The sequence below is a fragment of the Octopus sinensis genome, linkage group LG1 (genome assembly GCF_006345805.1).
Source record: "Octopus sinensis linkage group LG1, ASM634580v1, whole genome shotgun sequence".
NCBI lineage: Eukaryota > Metazoa > Mollusca > Cephalopoda > Octopoda > Octopodidae > Octopus > Octopus sinensis.
Window position 1 is genome coordinate 183318429 of NC_042997.1, and position 19177 is coordinate 183337605.

The 19177-nt window shown below is 37.3% G+C and overlaps 1 protein-coding gene across 1 annotated transcript in view; it reads left to right on the forward strand.

The window, feature by feature from the left end:
* Positions 1 to 19177, forward strand: part of LOC115218661 (T-cell activation inhibitor, mitochondrial) — a 64308-nt gene that overhangs the window by 8394 nt on the left and 36737 nt on the right. The window contains exon 3 of the mRNA XM_029788591.2: positions 5116 to 5242. Within this exon, the coding sequence (XP_029644451.1) occupies positions 5116 to 5242 (127 nt within the window). The remainder of the gene's footprint in view (positions 1 to 5115; positions 5243 to 19177) is intronic.

Sequence of the window (19177 nt, forward strand, 5' to 3'; positions counted from 1 at the left end):
CCTTTAATTTACAGCCTCAAATAGACCTACATATGTTTCAACTGCATTTGTTAGTAACTGTTGCAATTACAACTTTACTATAATACCAGTGCAGTTTCTTCAGGGTCTTCGCTGTAATATCCTTTGAGACTTAACTGGTTAAAGTTTTACATTGATTTTCTTTGCATTCAATATATGAATTACTGATTTATATACTGAATGTTGAGCAGCCTATTTTGAATACCTAACTGTAAGCAAACCAGTAAACGTTTGGAGAAATTCTTTACTAATTACCAGTTATGTATGTATGTACATACATACGTATGTATTGGCACTGCAAACACATTGTGGGCCACTGTTTTATTGAAGTCCAGATTTTCTTTATTCGGCTGTAATATTCTTTAGTGATACGTGTTTTGTTTCAAGTGCCACAGTAAGATATGTTTTCATCCACACCTTGATACCTGTAACATTCCTCATCAGATACAGAGGAAACAGTCAAATCATTAATGTAGATGTTACTAGTCTGGTGTGTGTGTATGTATGTACTGTAAATCCTTGAGTATAGTCCGCCCTTGAGTATAATATGCAGGGGTTTTTAGGGGCTGTATTTCTGAAAAACCTAAACCTTGTGTATAATATGCACCCCTTCTTTAACTTGAGTCAATGAGGTCTATATAACGTCCTTGATTTGTAAAAATGTATACGGTAACGTCCTTTATTATTGCCTTCTTGCCTTCTTTATCTTTGGTATCTGTTTAATTTCATATTTATTTCTTCTCCATAACCTGACATTGCTTTCGTCAACATCAAATTTTCTTCCAGTGGCCCTATTACCATGCTCTTCAGTATATGATATAACTTCAAGTTTAAACATAGCTGCATAAGATCTATGAGGCATTTTATGGGCATGTAATGTATAAAATGTTTTCATTTTTAACCTCGTATATAGTACGTACTAGGAATTTTGACCTTTAAATTTTGGGAAAAAAATGCAGATTATACTCAAGGATTTACAGTATGTATGTGTGTGTATGTGAATGAATGATGCATGTATATATTCTTTCACTTTTGATCTACCATATCCTCAAGGCTTTGGTTCACCTGGAACTATTGTAGAAAACACTTACCTGAGGTGCCACGCATACAGGCACATGATTGGGAAGCGAACTTCTCAACCACAGAACCATGCCTGCACCTATTTTTTTCAAATGACAAACATTTTAACTAACAGCAATACTTTTTGTAAATATCACACTGTACTATGTTGTTTTATATATTACTAAATTTTATAAATTTTGAACCTCTTTTTCTCATGTTTATGTTCATCATCATCATCATTTAATGTCTGCTTTCCATGCTAGCATGGGTTGGACGATTTGACTGAGGTCTGGCAAACCAGATGGCTGCACCAGACTCCAGTTGATCTGGCAGAGTTTCTACAGCTGGATGCCCTTCCTAACACCAACCACTCTGAGAATGTAGAGGGTGCTTTTACATGCCACCGGCACGAGGGCCAGTCAGGCGGTACTGGCAACGGCTACGCTCAGATGATGCTTTTTATGTGCCACCTGCACAGGAGACTGTCCAGCGGCACTGGCATCGACCTCGCTTAAATGTTAATTCATATAAAGAAATAAAGCCTATATCTAAGACGGTATCTGTGAATTGAAAATTAAGCATATAGTATAGTTCACCATCTGGTTTGCTACTAATACAAATTAACTACTTCAGGTTAAAAAAAAACATCATCCCATATCCAAATGTTTGATAAAAACTGGTTTTTCTTTGTAAGTCGGCAAATTTAAAAGTACAAACTGATTATAAGTTACAAAGGTTAGCTTACTTTGAGGTCAAAGCCAAGATGTGTTATCAGAGGTAAATGTACATTTGTATTAAATATATACATGCACACACGCACACACACACACACATAATTGTGTGTGTGTGTGTGTATATATATACATAAACACAATTGTATATATGTGTGTGAGTATCTATATATGTATGTATATAATATATAATGTATATTATATATGTATGTGTGTATATATATGCATGCCTTTTCCCCTTGGACACACAAAGACCTTTTGAGGCAAGCGAAGTCGATATCGAACCTCATCCGACGACAGGCACCTATGGCAACCCCCCCTTGCTTGCGAAGACCTGTTGGGGCAAGTGAAATCGAAATCGAAATTGAACCAATCCTATGACTGGCAGATGCCAGGGCCCTGGGACTGGAGGTACGTAAAAGCACTATCCGAATTGTGGCCGATGCCAGCACCGCCTCGACTGGCTTCCGTGTCGGTGGCATGTGAAAAGCACCATCCAAATTGTAGCCGAAGCCAGTGCCACCTCGACTGGCTTCCATAAAATGCGCCATCCGAATTGTGGCCGATGCCAGCGCCGCCTCGACTGGCTTCCGTGTCGGTGGCACGTAAAAAGCACCATCCGAATCATAGCCAAAGCCAGTGCCGCCTTGACTGGCTTCCATAAAATGCACCAATCCGACCGTGGCCGATGCCAGCCTCGCCTGGCACCAGTGCAGGTGGCACGTAAAAAGCACCCACTACACTCACGGAGTGGTTGGCGTTAGGAAGGGCATCCAGCTGTAGAAACTTTGCCAGATAAGACCGGAGCCTGGTGCAGCCTTCTGGCTTCCCAGATCCCCGGTCGAACCGTCCAACCCATGCTAGCATGGAGAACGGATGTTAAACGATGATGATGATATATATGTGTGTGTGTCTGTGTGTGTGTGTGTAAAATGTGGAAGGGTGTGCCTCTCAGTTGGAGATCTAAAAAGACATGTTAAGAGAGTGCATATGGTGGTACCTGTTTCTGCTGACAGCCAGCACAGTTATCTAGTATGTAATAAAATGTGTAAAAGCTTGGCCAGGCTTAAAAGTCATATAAGGGCATCACATGGCAACAATCATGAATCATTTCAGTAAGTCTTCTTGGCAATAGCTTTTCTTGATTAACGAATGTTGAATGTAACATAAGCCAAAAATACCTTGCTTCAAGAGAGCTACTTGTGAAACTGAAAGACTGTTGAACTGATAGTCTAGGTCAGTCAGGTGTCAACCTATGAGTCACTACATAGATTGTGTTGTATTATAATTCTGAAAGGGGTGCAAAAATGAAATCTTTTACTTTAGGAAATTTTGATAAAATATATGTTCACGTGTACAGTACGACTTAACTATAAAGATTACAATAATGTTTACTAGAGACTAGAATTGAGAAATATTAGGCAGAGGCATGACTGTGTGATGAGAAGTATGTTTCCCAACCACATAGTTTTGGGTCAAGTCTCATTGAGTAGCACCTTGAGAAAGTGTCTTCTACTATAGGCCTTGAGCTGACCAAAGCCTTGTAAGTAGATATGGGCAACCGAAACTGAAAGAAGTTTGCACCAGGCAAACGGCCACGATCAGTAAAAGCACCAACCGATCATGGCTGTTTGCCAGGCGCCACCTGACTGGTGTCCGTGTCGGTGACACATAAAAGCACCAACCAATTGTGGCCGTTTGCCAGCCTCCTCTGGCCCCTGTGCCAGTGGCACGTAAAAAGCACCCACTACACTCACAGAGTGGTTGGCGTTGGGAATGGCAGCTGTAGAAACACTGCCAGATTAGACTGGAGCCTAGTGCAGCCTCCTGGCTTCCCAGACCCCGGTCGAACCGTCCAACCCATGCTAGCATGGAAAATGGACGTTAAACGATGATGATGATGATGATTATATATATATACTAGCAGAGATACCCGGCATTGCTCAGGATTAACCCTTTCATTACTGTATTTATTTTGAGATGCTTCATGTTTCTTTCAATTACTTTAAATATAACAAAGAATTTAGTAAAATAACTTAGTTATTATTAAGCTAGTGTTAGGAACATAAATTGTGACTAAGGCTTGGTGGAAGATTTTAATTCAAAACTTATAAAAACAAGACATTTGCACTTAGAGTCAGTGCTGGTTTCAGCTGGGTTGGTAACGAAAGGGTTAAAATGGCATAGTTTAAAAAAATTCTTTTACTTGTTTCAGTTGTAAGCAAGTGTCACTGTCATGCAAGCAATGTCTTTTGTTTTCTTCTGAGACATAATTCCCCTCAAGCAAAGTATCAAATGTCAGTTTTATTAAATGTGGGGGAAATTATTATTTTTAAAAATTTCATTTAGATATTGAGAAAAACAGTGGCAAATGTTTATTGATTCACCAAAATGGGCTGTGATTATAAAGGATTGGGAAGTCTAGATTCATTTGTGGGTCTTCCTCAAGAAGAAATATAATCTAAATGTTAATTAAGATGTTTTTCATCATTTAACATCCATGTTCTATGCTGGTATGGGTTGGATGGTTTGACAGGATTATGCTCCATTGTCTACTTTGGCATAGTTTTTACAGCTTTTCATACATGAATTTGACCAGAAACAAATAATATATGCACCGTAAATCCTCGAGTATAGTCCGCCCTTGAGTATAATATGCAGGGGATTTTTAGGGGGTTGTACCTCTGAAAAACCTAAACCTTGTGTATAATATGCACCCCTTCTCTAACTTGAGTCGTGCGTAATTAAGCCAGCAGAAACACTTCTGCACATGCGTAATACAATAATGGTGATGTTCTTAACTGTTATATGGGAATGTAAATATGTTTGCAAATTGTTTTTGTTACTTGTTATTCTGTGTTCTGAATACTTTTATTTTAATAAATGTTGCTTACTACAAGTTATGGATGATTCTTTTATGACTTCATTGCTTTCAGGCTTAGCTTAAGGTATTTTTGCGCCCAGCATCACAAAATGCATCTGAATAAATATTGCCAAACAGCAAATAGAAACTCGGACATTGCTTAGAAAATATTTTTCATTTTTAACCTTGTATATAATACGCACTAAGAATTTTGACCTTTAAATTTTGGGAAAAAAGTGCGGATTATGCTCAAGGATTTATGGTATACAAATGATCAGGTTAGATTTCACTGAATAGAGTTGTGATGTTTGATAATGATTTTTTATTTTATCAAACTTAATAATCATATTTGAGATAATCAGTAACCAAATATATCATTTGTTTTAGTTATTTTCAAATTCCTTTTGTTTAAGACCATATTTTTTAAAATCATTTCCACAGTCTACCAATGAAGACTCATTAAAGAAACTAAATGAATATGTTTCATCTCTGCATACACTTGGTTATGCTCGTCCAACGAAAGTTAAGTTCTACTTGAAGATTACAGATGATAATGAAGGGTCTCCAGGTAAGTGTATGACTAAATCCTTGAGATGAATGTATTGATTTCTGCAATATTTTTGCTTGGAATGTAATTATTGTTTTCCTTTATTATTGTATAATTTAAGGATATATATATATAAATTACAAATAAGGGTGAAAAATTAGATATTAATTTAATAATACCATCAATTTAACACCAAGTGGCTTAGCGCATAAAAAACCAGGGATACAATAAAAAAATTTATACATAAATATAAGAGAGAGTGACCACTATATGGTCGACTCTAGCGCTAAAAATAGATCCGCTATGGTATTAGCCATTAAAAATTGTTTCCAAGGAGAATCAACACAACATTTTACGTTAAATGTTGTGTTGATTCTCCTTCGAAACAATTTTTAGTGGCTAATACCATAGCGGATCTATTTTTAGCGCTAGAGTCGACCATATAGTGGTCACTCTCTCTTATATTTATATATATATATATATATATATATATATAAATAAATATCATTATTTCTAATTCTCTCTAAAGGAGACTATGGCAGCAGTACTAGATATTAATAGTTATCGCCAAACTAACATGGCAGTCCAGATAAATGGACACAGGTTTGTGTGTCACAGCTAGCTAGAGGCGATGGCCTTTTGGATCTAATCAACGGCAGCATTCATCCTATTTATCTGGACTGCCATGTTAGCTTGGCGATAACTATTAATATCCAGTACCGCTGCCGTAGTCTTCTTTAGAGAGAATTAGAAATAACGATATTTCTATTTTTGAAAACCAGTGGACGTAATCCACTGAATTTAGGTAAATAATCCTTCAAATAGTCGGTCAGCAGCAACACCTGCTGGATTCAGCTACTCCACATTGATAAGAGGCAAACACCTCGAAACTAGTCTGTGGATGCCAGACCAGCCATGGGAAGCTGCTGACCTCCCCTGTTCGAAGGTTATAATGGACACAGGTTTGTGTGTCACATAGCTAGCTTGAGGCGATGGCCTCTTGGATCTAATCAATGACAGCATTCGTCCTATTTATCTGGACTGCCATGTTAGCTTGGCGATAACTATTAATATATATATATATACACATATATATAGTTAATCCAAACATGAAAACACAAAGAGAAAACACAACAACTTGAGGACAGGGAACAAGTATAGTGTTATTGGATGCTCAGGAAGGGAAAGAAAGAAGGTGGATTTAATGTTTTGAGCGGAGCTCTTTGTCCAGAAACATAGGAAAAGGAAAGATCCAAGGAAGGGAAGACAGAGAAAAAAAATCGCCAACGATTTTATAATTTATAATGTTCCAGTATGCTGCAGTATTTTACATTATGAATTATACTCACATTTCATAATTTAATGTAAGTTTTCCATGCTGGCATGGGTTGGATGGCTTGACAGGAGCTGATAAGGCCAGAGTCTGCACCAGGTTCCACAGTCAGTCTTTGGCTTAGTTTCTGCAGCTGGATGCCCTTCATAATGCCAACCACGTTACAGAGTGTATTGGGTGCTTTTTATGTGGAACCAGCATTAGTGCTTTTTATGTGGCTCCAACACCAGTGCTTTTTGCATGAAAATGGTTACAAAATATAAACAAACAAGTAACAAAAAGACTTATGGATAAAATTAATTTCTTTGCAACAAAAAAAAAACTATAAAAATAAGTACCTGGTCTTCTACCTTTCTTCTTACTTTTTCTTACAAACCTCAACTTCTTTCACAACCTTTCAACAATTACCATTTCCTTAAAGAACTGGCTTCATCTGGAATATCAGAACTCATTTCTTCACACAGGCATGGCTGCATGGTAAGAACTTTGCTTCCAAACCATATGGTTTCAGGTTCAGTCCCTTAGTGTGGCACTTTAGCCAAGTGTTTTTTACTATAGCCTTGAGCTGACCAAAGCCTTGTGAGTGGATTTGGTAAATGGAAACTAAAAGAAGCCTTTTGTATTTGTGTGTGTGTGCTTGTGTCTGTCTCCCCACTGCTGGACAACCAGTGCTGGTCTGTTTATGTATCTATAACTTAACGGTTTTGGTAAAAGAGACTGCTGATAGAATAAGTACCAGACTTTAAAAAATGAATACTGGTGTTGATTTGTTTGACTAAATCTCTTCAGGGCATGGCCCAGCATGGCCACAGTACAATGACTGAAATGAATTACAAATAAAAGATAACTATTTTTCTACCCATGTAAGTCATAATTCATTTCCTTGGACTTCAATTTTTACCTTTATTGTCGTTTCTTTTTATTTACCATTTCTTTTTTTATTATTACCGTTTCTTTTTCATTACTTGTTAAATAGATTGTGGTTAAATACATAACGGTGATGAAAAGCAACTAAATATTTAATATTTAATTAAATTTAATAATTTAATACAGCTGGAATTATTTCATTTCTTAAATAATAAATGAAGAAGTTTAACCCTTTAGCATTCAGATTACTCTATCAAATATAATGCTTGTTCATTCACAATTGAAATCAAATTCGATGACTGGCATCCGTGCTAGTGGAGTGCTGAGAGCACCATCCGAGCGTGATCATTGCCAGAGCAGCAGTGTTCACTATGTGAACACTGCTAAAGGTACCCAAGGTACCTGGCAGCAAGTTAAGTATTCCACCCAGTAGACCATGGCAAGATTTGAACTCAAAACTCTAAAAACTTGAATAGAAATTGCAAGGCATCAGGTTTAGTACTCTCTGCAGTTCCACCAATTCACTGCCTTGGATTGTTAGTTCTTTTTATTGCTTCTGAAAAGGTGAAAGGCCAATTTACTACAAGCTCCATTCCTTGCTGTGGTTTAATGGCTGTGTACATTAATGACGCTGTGAACTATGCTAGTGGTGTGCAAATTCTTGATAGGGCCTCCCATACTGGACAGGTCAATGGATGAAGTTCAGACTAATATGGACCACCTCTTCCTACAGATAAAAATGGGTTTGTATAGAGTCAACACCCCTACCGAGAAAAAAAGCAACATTACAGAAGCATTGATGACAACTCAAAACAAATAAGACCTAGAAGAGGAAGGCCTTCTTTTAGGGCTTAAGACCCACCCACAAAGAAGCAGAAGAGAGGATGCCCTAAAAATAGTTGAAGGCAAGATACTGAGGTAGTGTTAAAAATGCAAGGATCCAACTGGTGAAGAAGAAAAGACAGCCCCGAGTTGAGAACTGTAGAAAAAAATTGCCTGACATGTCAAGCTAAGTACAAGTGTGGTTGCTCTTGCATACAGGCTTGCAACCCTTGCAGCCTTCTCCAGCTAAGCATCCCTAATCTTGTGGGCTTGTAAGTGCTGGTGCCACATAAAAAGCATCCATGCTGGTGCTGCATAAAAGCATTCAGTACACTCTGTAAAGTGGTTAGCATTAGGAAGGGCATCCAACCATAGAAACAATACCAAAACAGACATGGAGCTTGAACAGCCCTTCAACTGGTCAGCTCCTGTCAAACCGCCCAACCCATGGCAGCATGGAAAACATATGTTAAATGATGATGATGATGATGGTCTATGCTCCATGGGGAGTGAAGGGTTTACATATGTCAGTAAATAAGCATTGTATGCAATGGTCTATTGATTCTGGCTTCTGATGAGTGAAATTTGATTTTACTATTAAATTGGCCAGCTGGCAGAATTGTTAGAGTATCAGAAAAAATTGCGTAGCAGTGTTTCTTCTGACTCTTTGCATTCTGAATTAAAACACTTCTGAGGTCAACTTTGCCTTTCATTCCTCTGAAGTAAATAAAGTAGCAGTCAAATATTGGGGTTGAAATATTACTGGGCTTGTGCCTAAATTAGAAACAATTAATAATGGAAAATTTTGGAGGGTATTTTCTATGAGAAGAATGGGATTATAAGGAAAAGAATATGTGATTACAATGAAATTGTAAGACATGGTATTTGTAGATACCGTGATAGTTTTAACCGTACTTCTGTTAGACTTTTGATCCAAGTCAAAGTTTTTTGTCAGAGAAAAATCAAAGCCTGCCTTGTTAATGAGGGTTTTTTACTTTGTTAAGTAACCATTTTGAATGGATGAGATGGTTTTCCTGTATCTTTGCAGACACGAATTGGCCTTTCCTCATTACAAAGGACTTGTATCGAATGTCATGATGCACCACAGTTCTAATAGTCCACTCTGACACCCAAAGTTCTTTAGTAATGGACCTCATTGATCTTCTGGGGTTTTCATCGACAATGTTTTGAACATGCATAAATTCCAGTGTCCTTTTAGTGTCTGAGCATTTGGGATGCCTTTTTTTCTCTCTTTGATACAGGTGAAACATTATCAGCACATGCCTCCAATTCCAACCGAACTTTGTGTACAAATGATCTTGCAACATTTAGAAAGTTGCTAATTTCTAAATCGCTGTGGCTTGCATGTATAGCAACTATGACTGCATGTCTTTTCATTTCTTGAGTTAGCATGATATCTTGAGGGGGTTATCTGAAAAAAAAAAATGATATATTAAATAATTTGAAGGTGTAATGAACTAAAGACGAAATGTCCTCAAATACCCCTTGCACCCTGTATATATATATCATCATCATCGTTTAACGTCCGCTTTCCATGCTAGCATGGGTTGGACGGTTCAACTGGGGTCTGGGAAGCCAGAAGCTGCACCAGGCTCAGTCTGATCTGGCAGTGTTTCTACAGCTTGATGCCCTTCCTTGCGCCAACCACTCCGTGAGTGTAGTGGGTGCTTTTTATGTGCCACCGGCACAGGAGCCAGACGAGGCTGGCAACAGCCACGATCAGATAGTGCTTTTTATGTGCCACCGGCACGGAGGCCAGACGAAGCTGGCAACAGCCACGATCGGATGGTGGTTTTTACGTGCCACCAGCACGGAGGCCAGTCGGGGTGGCGCTGGCACCGGCCACGTTCGGATGGTTCTCTTACGTGCCACCAGCACTGGTATCACAACTATAATCATTAGCCATAGTTTGCGTAGTACAGGAAGATGTAAAGGATTGGCATAGATTGATATGTGAGAACAAAAAATTTAGTTTGTGAGGAATAAGGTTGGGATTGATAGTTGGTGAGAAAAACTTCAATCTGCTTATCTGTAACTTATAAAACTCACCACATTGAGGAGAGGTTTTTTTGTTTATCTCTAATTATCCTGTTCAGTTTGCTCCAGTTTGATTAGTGACTTAAAAACTGATTAAACTATTGTAATTAAATGAGTTATATCAGCAGGTATTGCTTCTGTGATCTCAGGAGAAGCTGTGAAGGGAATTATGATCAAAGGTCTTCCATTCAGAACTGTTCTGTTTCTTTTCCTACAAACTACATTGGTCAATGTATTCTTCCATTTTTAAGGTGGCAGATTGTGATTCAAGGGAATTTGATTGCTATTTCTGTTTGGTCAAATGGCTATGCAGAACAGTCATGGGCAACCTTTGGCTCATGGGTACTTCAGAAGGATCTGCACCTTTTCAAACTCCATCTGTCTAACACCCGTGGACATGTTTACAAAGTCAGAAAACAGCACAGCTCCCATGACTTTCGGAAACATTTTTTCACGCTAAGAGTTGCTGAAGTATGGAACAAACTACCAGCATCAGTTGTTAGTTGTTGGAGCACTGCATCCTTCAAAACTTCCATGCTTCCTGAGATTCGCCAACACTACACCTGATTTTCTCCCCTCCATACACACGCAAACATGTATCTGACTCATACACTGTTCGCTTTCCAGACATTTGTACATTACTGCATATACTTTATACGCACTTTTGACAAGTTGTGGTGCACCTGAGCACTGTATACAATAATTTCATTATTATTATTATAACCACCTGTCATTTCTTCTGTTAGACTGAATGACATGCCTAACAAAAAAATGACCTTCACTTCTTTTAATAGTGTGGCCCACATGATGATTAGCCATGTCTCATGTGGCCCACTTCTTGTAAAAGGTTGCCCATGCAATTTCTAATGTAGAGATTAGCAAATTTGTTTGAGTTAAAGAGAAAATTTCTTACAGCATTTGTCCCAGCTCTTTATATTTTGTTTAAAACCTTTGATCCTTTTGGGTTTGAAATAAAGTATCAGTGACTACTAGATTCTCTTTAGTACCGATTAACTCTTCCCTCAAAATTATTGGCCTTGTGTCTAAATTAGAAAAAAATTGTTGTTATTATTATTACTATTATTATCATTGTTATTTATTATTACAAGGTGGCGAATTGTTAGCATGCCAGACAAAATGCTCAGTAGCATATCGTCTGTCCTAACGTTCTGAGTTCAAATTCTGTTGAGGTCAACTTTACTTTTCATCCTTTCGGGGTTGATAAAACAAGTACCAGTTGAGTACTGGGGTCAGTGTAATTGATTTATCCCCTCCTGCAAAATTGCTGGCCTTGTGCCAAAATTTGAAGCCATTATTGTTGTTGTTGTTGTTCTTATTATTATAGTTATTGTTGTTGTTATCATTATTATTATTATTATTATTATTATTATTACAAAGTGGTGAGCTGGCAGAATCATTAGTGTGCAAGATAAAATGCTTAGTGGCATTTTTTGTCTGTCTTTACTTTCTGAGTTCAAATTCTGCCAAGGTTGACTATGTCTTTCATCCTTTTGGGGTTGATAAAATAAGTACCAGTTGCATACTGGTGTAGGTATAATTGACTTACCCCCTCCCACAAAATTACTGGCCTTGTGTCAAAATTTGAAACTATTATTATGAGGATTGAGGGGGTGTGCTGGCAAGGCATAGGAGTGGCTGTGTGGTAAGTAGCTTGCTTACGAACCACATGATTCCGAGTTCAGTCCCGCTGCGTGGCACCTTGGGCAAGTGTCTTCTACTATTGCCTCGGGCCAACCAAAGCCTTGTGAGTGGATTTGGTAGACGGAAACTGAAAGAAGCCCTTCGTATATGTGTATATATATATATGTATGTGTGTGTATATGTTTCAGTGTCTGTGTTTGTCCCCTTCACATCATTTGACAGCCGATGCTGGTGTGTTTAGGTCCCTGTAACTTAGCAGTTCGGCAAAAAGGGACTGATAGAATAAGTACTAGGCTTGCAAAGAATAAGTCCTGGGGCCGATTTCCTCAACTAAAGGCGGTGCTCCAGCATGGCCACAGTCAAATGACTGAAACAAGTAAAAGAGTATGCCAGGCAAAATGCTAAGTGGTATTTTGTCCATCTTTACATTCTCAGTTCAAATTCCGCCAAGATTGACTTTGCTTTTCATTCTTTCGGAGTCAGTAAATTAAGTACCAGTTGAGTGCTGGTGTTGATGTAATTGACTTGACCCTTCCCCTAAAATTTCAGGCTTTGTGCTTATAGTAGAAAGTATTATTATTTAGTGGTAAGCTGGCAGAATTGTTAGCTTGCTGGGCAAAATGTTTAGCGGCATTTTGCCTCTCTACGTTCAGAGTTCAAATTCTGCTGAACTTGACTTTACCTTTCATCCTTTCGGGGTTGATAAAATAAGTACCAGTTGAACACTGGGGTTGATATAATCGACTCATCTCCTCCCTCAAAATTTACTGCCCTTGTGGCAAAATTCAAAATTATTATCATTATTATTATTATAGCAAAGATGGTGGATTGCAAAATCATTTCTGTTTAGGAAAACATGCCTTGTGACATTTGTTCCAGCCCTTTAATTTCTGCTGAGCTCAACTTTGCCTTTCATCCTCTTAGGGGTTGATAAAAAAAATGTACTAGTCAAATAATGAACTGATTTAATGAATTAACCCTTGTCCCCTCAAATTTCTGAATCTGTAAGAAGGGCAATAACTTTGCTTTAGCTGAGATTCTTAAGAGGAGGCTACTTCTGATATGTTATGTCTGAATGAATGAGATTAAATATTATGACATACTCCAGCTAACATGTATAATCATTTAACCCTTTTACTGCTAAATTAAATTTCATGCTTATTTCAGTTATGTTAAATATCAGTAAACTTGTCATATCTCAATAGAAAATTGTTTCAGACACGACATTCCTCAACAAAAGATAGATTGGTATATAAAACTGCTTTTTGCAGTTAAGGGTAATGCAATTTTGAGTGGATTTATCTAACTGCCAAAGTAAAAGGGTTCAGTAACTTCTGTTTACATTTTTAAATATAAAAAGTTGTCTTTATCTACAACTAGCAGTATCGCCCGGTGTTGCTCGGGTTTGTTTCGACCCTTTAGAATTTGAATTTTTGAAAAATAAAAATTTTGCATTATGTAGCTTATTATTCTAAGTGAACATTTTTCTGGTTGAAATACACCGATAAATGGTGACACAGCAGTAAAAAAATCGTAAAAAATAGGGCTTTTCATAGAAAAAAAGCACCTTTTTGATGTAAATAATTTTTGGTGTTAACATGGTCCAATTTGAATTTTTTCTTCTACGGAAGAAAAAGCAAGCCTTCTTCTATCATACTCTCAGTTTTGGTCAACTTGTGCCGCAGGGTCTCAGAGGAGATAGTGTTAGTTGAAGGCTACCAAACCTGCCATACACAGACAACTTCAGCCTCATATATATAGAGGTGTCTCTTACACTGGCTATGAGCAGAACAACACAAAACTTTCTTGAACGAAAAAAAAAATGAGAAAGAAACAAAACAAATAGCTGATATCAGATTTAAATGTACTTTATTACTGGAAAAAGGATATTATTTGTAAGTATGATACAATAACTTAAAGAAGTAACATGATAATAAGGAGGGTTAAGAGGTGAGAACAACAGACTTTGTAAAAAAAAATACGAATTGACATTTAATGACAATAAACTTAATATCACACTATTATCAAATATCAAACAGACTTCCCACTGCATTTTATTTTAAATTCATTTTAATTCTAGTGTTTCTCATCCTTGCTTGTTTTAACTTGAGTAAATTGGTCTGAAAATGATTTGAGCTTCTCAAATTATCCAAGATTTATGGTAATAGTTATACTGTGCTTCATTCACTGATGAGGTCTAACAAGGCCAAATGATGTCCACAGTTGTTTAACATACTTCCAGGCATCAAACTCCCCATTGCATTTCTATTTTAATTCATCTAAATTTCAAGTGTTGTCTCCACTGTCTTTCTTGACTAGAGCTAGTCATTATGATAGTGAGTTGTTTTGTCGTTAAGGGTAATTTTAATTAATGATAATTTCTTAGATTGATGAGCTGTTTAATGTAGCAGTCAAGTAGCTTCTAACTTACTTGGATAGTGGACATTTTATAAAAACAAAAATGCTTCCTTACTGTTGGTTTTAGCAGCAGGAAGAGTTATAATAAAATATGTGAACAAAAACAAGTCATTCATAAAAATAAAGCTTGAATTCGAATTTTGATACTTTATTTTATTAACACTGATAGGATGAAAAACAAAGTTGACCTCAACTGGATCTGAATTCAGAACATAATTAACTTAACCCTTTAGCTACCATATTTCTGTTGAAATACACTGCCTTTGCTTAATCTAATTTTGAAAATTATAAAGAACTAGCAGTATAGCCTAGTGTTGCTCGGGTTTGTTTTAACCCTTTAGAATTGGAATTTTTGAAAAGTAAAAATTTTGCATTATGTAGTTTGATATTCTCTTTAAGTGAACATTTTTCTGGTTTGAAATACACTGAAAAATGGTGACACAGCAGTAAAAAAAATCGTAAAAAATAGTGATTTTCATAGAAAAAAAGCACCTTTTTGATGTAAATAATTTTTGGTGTTAACATGGTCCAATTTGAATTTTTTCTTCTATGGAAGAAAGAGCAAGCCTTCTTCTATCATACTCTCAATTTTGGTCAACTTGCGCCACTGGGTCTCGGAGGAGATAGTGTTAGTTGAAGGCTACCAAACCTGCCACACACACACACACACAGACAACTTCAGCTTTATATATATAGATTTAGTTAAATAATTTTGTCATTATCAAGCTGGTATTTTGAACATTGATTAACATGACAGTTTGAATAGAAAGTTTTAATTTAGATAACTTTAAAACAGGAAATTTGTATTATAGAACCAAGGGTTAAATGAAAATTTGAAAATGGTAGAAAAAAAGCAAGAAAGAGGATAAATTTCTTTTTGTTAGCATTAACTGCATGTTTTCTTGTTGATGAAGTGGTTGGTTTTTAAAAAACAGTGCTCCCAGAGTTCATGTGGACCTCTAAATTTTCATCTTGATACTGAATTAATTAAGGTATATTAAATTTTTTTCTCTTTAATTTTTGTATCTATTTTTCTCTTCATTTTTTGTACAAATTTCAGCAAAATACTAGTATAAACAAATTCAGGTTTAACGGTATTAATAAAATGACTTATAAGAAATCCATCATGTTATGAGTTTTCTATGTTAAAAATATAATAAAAATAAATAAATGCACCCTTTTAAAGCCTAACCAGGCTCATGGGCCTGGTTTCCCGGTTTCAATGGCGTATGTGTTCCCCAGCTGCACAAGACACCAATCCATCGCAGCATTACTCATTTTTGCCAGCTGAGTGAAATGAAGTGTTTTGCTCAAGAACACAACGCGTCGCCCAGTCCAGGTATCGAAACCACAATCTTACGATCATGATGCTGATACCCTAACCACTAAGCCATGCACCTCCGCATGTTAAAAATATATTGAATACAAATAGGACTACATAAGATATGTATCTCTCATAACTGGAAAAAATAACCAACTCAACATTAACCATATATAACAAATTTTAACAAATGTGAATTTTTATGCCAGTATTTGTGAATTTACCTGAACTGCATATTTAAACAAGCTTATGGTTTCTATTTACCACAAGTTTACCTTGGCTAGAGCAAATGGTAACATTTTGGTGAATATTTTAAAATATTAATGACTAAAAATGGAAAATGAGTGTAAAATAGCAAAAGAAAAATATAGATATTAATGTCTGGAAATAAATTTGTTTTAAGAACGTATTAGTACTTGGTAGTTATTTTGCCATTTCCACTTCAAAAACTGTAACTACAATTTATTGAGGTTAAAGTGTTGTAATAATACTATATGGACTGTCTTGCAGTAGGAATAAAAGGTAAATAGTAAAGATCCCCTTTGGTCATAACCATGGGATTGCACCCAGAAAGTTACCCTTAGAGGCACAAAACTTGGCAAGGTTGTTTATGAAAAACCAGCAGTCATCCATGCATACTAGCCTCCACTCACCATGCCACTAATGTTATCCAAGGGAAAGGCAAAGACCGATACAGCTTGGCACCAGTGATGTCAGAACTCATTGTGAACTGGACCAAATTGTGTCTTGCTCAAGGACACAACACAGTCCAGTCGAGGAATCAAACTCACTACCTTATGATTGCGAGCCCAACACTCTAATCACTGAGCCATGCACCTTCTAAATTAGGAATATCATCCAGATATATATAAAAAAAAAAACAATTACTTCTACAAAACAAAAGGAACTAATGAGGAAGCCTTTATGCTGTTGCTCAACCTGCTTGAAATAGAAACCAAATTTCACTCACATCACAAAAGAAAAGCTAATGAAATCAAGACAGTATTGTCATGACTGCAATGCTTGTGGATTATATACCTGCTAAATTTCATTAAATACTCACATTTTAGAAAAAGTATGTGTGTTTTTTATGTCTGTGTATGTGAGATAGATAGATAGATAGAGATAGAGAGAGAGGGTTTGTATGTTTGCATTCATTTGCATGTCTGTGTGTCTTTGTTATGAATGTTTTGTCTTTCTAAGTGTTGTATGTATGTATGTCTTCTTTATATGTTTATGCGCAATCTGCTGTTTGTGCATTCTTTACACTTTGTCATCTAGAAAATTCAAGAACTTTAATGTGTGGACATAATAATGCATTGTGTATACAGTTGACATGGAGATATAGCTATCGAATTCTCATGAATCTTGTACACCCAGTATGCTTTTTCGTATGCTATTGATCAATTGAGTAAACCTATCTGTAATGTACCTATAATGACTACTGGAAACAGCTGTAATCCAAATCTAATCTAATAAAGGAAAAATATGTAATGATCGTTATTTATACCTTGTCTTACATATCACTCTGTGTAAAAGTCAGTATAACTGGAACACAACCATGGATTTATAATACAGAATTGTGATGAACCATAACCTTGAACCTGCCACAAGAATACTTGGAGTTCTTCACTAATCTAAACAATATTGTTAGCTTGGTGTGCTAACAGAGAACTTATGAAGTATTTTGCCTGGACTGATAAACCCTCACACCCTGGGAGCTCCTTTATGCTCATGGCCTTGCTCTAATAGCTGAGTCAATACCAGAACTAGAGAAGTTAAAGGTGTGGAAGCAAGGTCTAGAATCAAAGAGACTTTGAGTTAATCTAGCAAAAACCAAAGTTTTAGTAGGAAGGCAGACAAATCACAAATCCCCTCAGTAGACGGCTCTGCTTGATCAGTAGAAAAGGCGTAGGTAGAAATTCCTTAAGGTGTATCCGGTGTAAGTTATGGACACATAAGAAGTGCAGCAATATGAAAGGAAGGTTAACTGGGAAGATAGTTTTTGGGCACAGGGGCAATAAACACTGAAAATGTACAGAAAACAGATTCCATCACATGCCAGGGAAAAAAACTAGAAGTAATTGATAGTTTCCTTTACCTAGGTGACTAAGTCAGCAGTAGGGGTAGATGCTCTGAGAGCTTAGCTGCTAGAATAAGAATAGGCTGGGCAAAGTTCAGAGAGCTCCTACCTCTGTTGGTAACAAAGGGCCACTCGTTCAGAGTGAAAGGTAGACTGTATGATGCCTGTGTGCGAACAGCCATGCTACATGGCAGTGAAACATGGGCTGTGACTGCTGAGGACATGTGTAGACTTGAAAGAAACGAAGCTAATATGCTCCATTGGATGTGTAATGTCAGTGTGCATACACGGCAGTTTGTAAGCACCCTGAGAGAAAAGTTGCACATAAGAAACATCAGATGTGGTGTGCAAGAGAGACCACTGTACTGGTATGATTATATAATGCGTATGAATGAGGACAGCTGTGTGAAGAAGTGTCACACACTAACAGTGGAAGGAACCTGTGGAAGAGGTAGACATGGGATGAGGTTAACGTTGGGCCTCACAGAGGCAATGACAAGCGACTGAACTCTTTGGAGATATGCCGAGCTTGAGATCTGGCAAGCCAAGTGAGATTGTAGTCATGGCTGATAACAATGTCACATAGCTGACCTGTTTAAAAGCATCCTTCAATCCCTGAATGATATGGTGTGCTTGTGAAGGCCTGTTGAACCAAGTGAAATCATAGTCATGGCCGATGCCTGTGCTGCCTGACTGGCCCCCATGCTGGTGGCACATAAAAAGCACCATCCGAGCATGGTCAATGCCAGCGCCGTCTGACTGGCCCCGTGCTGGTGGCACCTAAAAAGCACCCACTACACTCTCAGAGTGGTTGGCATTAGGAAGGGCATCCAGCTGTAGAAACCTTGTCAAATTAGATTGCAGCCTGGTGCAGCCTCCAGTCAAACCATCAGACCTGTGCTAGCATGGAAAGTGGACGTTAAACAATGATGAGGATGATGATAGTACACATACACTCTGATTGTATTTATGTGTGACAGAGTGCTAGTGTATTGAGAAAAAAAGTTAGGCATAAGAAGAATTAGATGTAATGTGCAAAAGAGAAATCTGTGCTGGTTTGGTCATGTGATGCATATGGATGTAGATAATTGCAGACGAATGGATGGAACTTGTGGAAGAGGGAGACCCAGGAAGACATAGGATGAAATATTGAAGGCTGATCTCAAGACACTAAGCCTTATGAAGGAGATGACAAAGGACTGAGATATCTGGTGCCTTGCTGTGCTCAAGAAGACCCATCCATTACAGCGGAATTGATACCGGCACTGACACCACATAAAAAGTACTGGTGTTGATTCCACGTTAAAAGTACTGCTGCTGGTACCACATAAAAAAGCACCCAGTACACTGTGTAAAGTGCTTTACACAACAAATTCTGATATAATTGTAATC